At 33.0% G+C, this 3,233-nt stretch overlaps 1 protein-coding gene across 1 annotated transcript in view; it reads right to left on the reverse strand.

Moving 5' to 3' along the window:
- Positions 1 to 2,863, reverse strand: part of LOC145727690 (protein FAM117B-like) — a 12,829-nt gene extending 9,966 nt beyond the window's left edge. The window contains exons 1-7 of the mRNA XM_081977489.1: positions 2,559 to 2,863; positions 2,305 to 2,487; positions 2,059 to 2,201; positions 1,286 to 1,442; positions 1,075 to 1,228; positions 899 to 1,029; positions 19 to 122 (exon numbers count right to left, since the gene is read on the reverse strand). Coding sequence (XP_081833615.1) covers positions 19 to 122; positions 899 to 1,029; positions 1,075 to 1,228; positions 1,286 to 1,442; positions 2,059 to 2,201; positions 2,305 to 2,487; positions 2,559 to 2,622 — 936 coding nt within the window. The 5' untranslated portion in view covers positions 2,623 to 2,863. The remainder of the gene's footprint in view (positions 1 to 18; positions 123 to 898; positions 1,030 to 1,074; positions 1,229 to 1,285; positions 1,443 to 2,058; positions 2,202 to 2,304; positions 2,488 to 2,558) is intronic.
- Between the last annotated feature and the right edge of the window lie 370 nt (positions 2,864 to 3,233).

Consider the following 3,233-nt stretch of genomic DNA (forward strand, 5'->3'; position numbering starts at 1 on the left):
ACAAAATATAATAACTACCTTTTCACAGCCATCTGGTGGTTCGCGAGCTAAAAATCTGTTAATCTGTGGAGACGTGCCCAATTTACTTGCTTCATTATCCGGGCTAGAACCATGGCTTTCCCCTGTTTAAAAAAGGTGCTAGCATCAAATAACAGGACAGTTTTACCCTTTTTATTGTTCTAAGGATCAACATTGGTAAAAAAATTACATGAAAAGTAATTTTTTGTTGATGAGTCTCACCAAACCCAGGTAGACAATAAATTATACTATCTACCAATGTTGTGCCTTCATGGTTGCTCTAATCCAATCAATCTGGAATACATGCTTTTGAATATACAGGTTGTTCCAAAATTGTTGGTTAAAAATTATAAGATAATCAGAAGAAATCAAAATAATAGTATTCTGTGAAACGTGTCCTCATAAAATGTCTGTGATTTTCAATCTACCCGTAGTTTGCAAATATTTTAAATCCCCATAAGTCAAAAATCAGAGACATTCTATTAATAGAAGATGATTTTTTTAACTTCAAAGTCTGAAAGGTAAATCAAAATAGGGCTTACTTCCGCCTTTAATAATCATTATAAAAATCCATAAAACTTACTGGAATAAACCAAAAAACACAGTTTAAGTGTGGTTATATTGACTTCAAAATAAAAGCATAATTGGAATTATTGGAAGAAACAATCCGATCATGCAGGATTTTTATCTACCAAGGGTAATCTACTAGCTATTTTTTAACATTGACCTTCATCACTCATTTCAGAATCGCCTGATTGCCCTCTGAACATTGTAGGGGAAAATGAGTCTCTTGAAGATGACCCTTATTAATTAGAACAAGGACATTTATAATTCACCGTCATTTTTGAACTACTGAAAAATATATTTAAAATAACCTTACCCGAAGAATGACTGAAATCCTGAGGAGTTTGCGTGTTAACAGATCTCGACTTATTAAATCGTAATATTTCGGCCAAAGGGGCACGGTGACCTTCAGGAGTTATTTGCCGAAACTCACTCCTAAAACCGCACCTAAACTTCACTATTTATGCAGAAACAACATTTTGTGTAACCCACCTCTCATTTGAACTACCATCAACCCCGGTTCGTAACACAATCCGCTCAATTTCCTGGTTCAAACCCTCAACTGAACTTCGAATTGACGACCTTGGTATCGGTTTTACTGGTATAGTTACAGGAAGCACTTTCAGGGTTGGAGACAGGATGTATGCTGTAAATTGTTGTAGTAAAAACTCCCTAATATGTCAATAAAATCTTGACAACTTACGCGTTAGTGTTTGAGAACTGCTATTTAAAGTATTTTCACTGGGAGACACGCGTCGATTGGACAATTCCCCGCGTATTTTTGGTCTTAAACTAAACCTATCCTCACAGTCAGATATGCATTGAATTTTTCTTAGGTCAGACCAGTCATTATCATCAGTCTGCAAAAATTGAATATGAGCTGTACCACTCTAACCATTATTAATATTAATTCTTATAGTAAGAAACAGAAATTTATATACCAAAATTGGTCTGTGGTCTGTCTGGGAATTATTTTGAAAAAGGGTCTATTTTATATGGATAATAAACCATTCATTATTTAATTTTTTTTTAATTTTCTTCTAAATGAGAAGTAAGATGACTTAATTTCCCAATTGGACATTTTACTTTGTCTTCTTGTAAGGCTCATGTTTTTAAGTATTTCCCATTCTTTAAACAATAAATTGAATAACATAAAACTGCTCCAAAATCTTCTTAACTTAATCTATTATATAAATTTTGTGGTTTTCATTGCCACAAAACACAATGTGTAACACCATTGACCCAGTTTATGCCAACCAGAACAAAACTGGGTAAACATTTGCCTCTTTGTGGTGTTTTTCTATCTGACTTAACAAATTTAATACAATAAATTTCCCCATCTGTTTACAAGATAAAGTGTGAACCAACTAAAAAGATTATACTAGCACAGTTTATTAAAATAAATTAAAAATCAAAATTGTATCAAACAATACAAGACATAAATTATTTAAATTTGATAAAGAAATTTTGCATTACCTGTGTAGCTTTATTGACTTGTAAAGTGTCCATGTGGCCCCAATAAAAATAATCCCTTGGCCAATGCCCTTTAAGGTAAATAGCATCTAAAGAAGCAGTTCTTCTAATAACTTCTGAAGGACCTCCACTATATTTTGATTTTCCTGCAAGACATAATTTGATTAGCCAATAATGAGTTTGAGACTTTAGAGTTTCTTGAGTAAAATGCTGAGATTTACAATTAAAGTAATCACTTTTGGTAGGTACCTTTTAAACTGGAAGAGCCTGGACTTCTTTGGCCAGATACATGTTCAGGTGAAGCTCTACTTTTCCAAGAAAACAATGGTGAAACTGAAGGACCTGAGACTGGACTGGAACCACTTTTTACAGTGCTAGTCTGTTTCATTACACTGCTTATAGGAATAGTGGCTTTCAAAGGTCCTTGTTTACCTATAACAAGTTAATAAACAACATAATTGCAGTATGTAAAAATGATGGAAAGCAACAATAATCCAGCTTACCAGTATTTGGTGGTGTTTTTGGTACCCGGCATGGAGTACCGCCACTGCTTTGTTGACCAGACATATTTATAATAACAAATCGCAACTCAAACAAGTACACAATAAGCAAAAAAACACAAAAGACTGTTAGACAATTACATTATAGTCTTACTTAAAGTTTGACCGAAAGCACTTAGCTACATTTTTCTTCCGGTGTCCGATTTTCTGGGGTTTTAGTAGGGTTTTTCCCTTTTACATCTAATAACTTTAATACTTTTGCGCACGCTTGTTTTCAAAGAAAGAAAAATTCACCATTTAACTGGCACTTATTATAAATGTCAAAAACAGCTGATTTGGCTTGTTTGCTTGACGTTTGATTGTTTTTTGGCAGACTAATTTCATTAAATTCTGCAGGCAGATGGCGCCACCATATTATTTGAATTATTTTGATTTTAAATGCAAAAGTAGAAAAATTTTAAGTTAAATGAAAAAAAAAATTACTACTTGTTAATGTACATAAAATTCAAAATAAGCAAACTATTATTTTTTAATAAATATTTTGGATGTAAATGAAATCCCCTAGCGCCAACAACGCGTAACATTACAAAACTCTTGTAAAGATATCTGTAATTAAACGTCAAAATGACGCATGCGCTTCTTAACCTCAAATTCAATCACAATCTGACAATCAGAGAT

This window comes from Ips typographus, linkage group LG4, assembly GCF_016097725.1.
Source record: "Ips typographus isolate SLU linkage group LG4, UJ_Ityp_2.0, whole genome shotgun sequence".
NCBI classification, from domain to species: domain Eukaryota; kingdom Metazoa; phylum Arthropoda; class Insecta; order Coleoptera; family Curculionidae; genus Ips; species Ips typographus.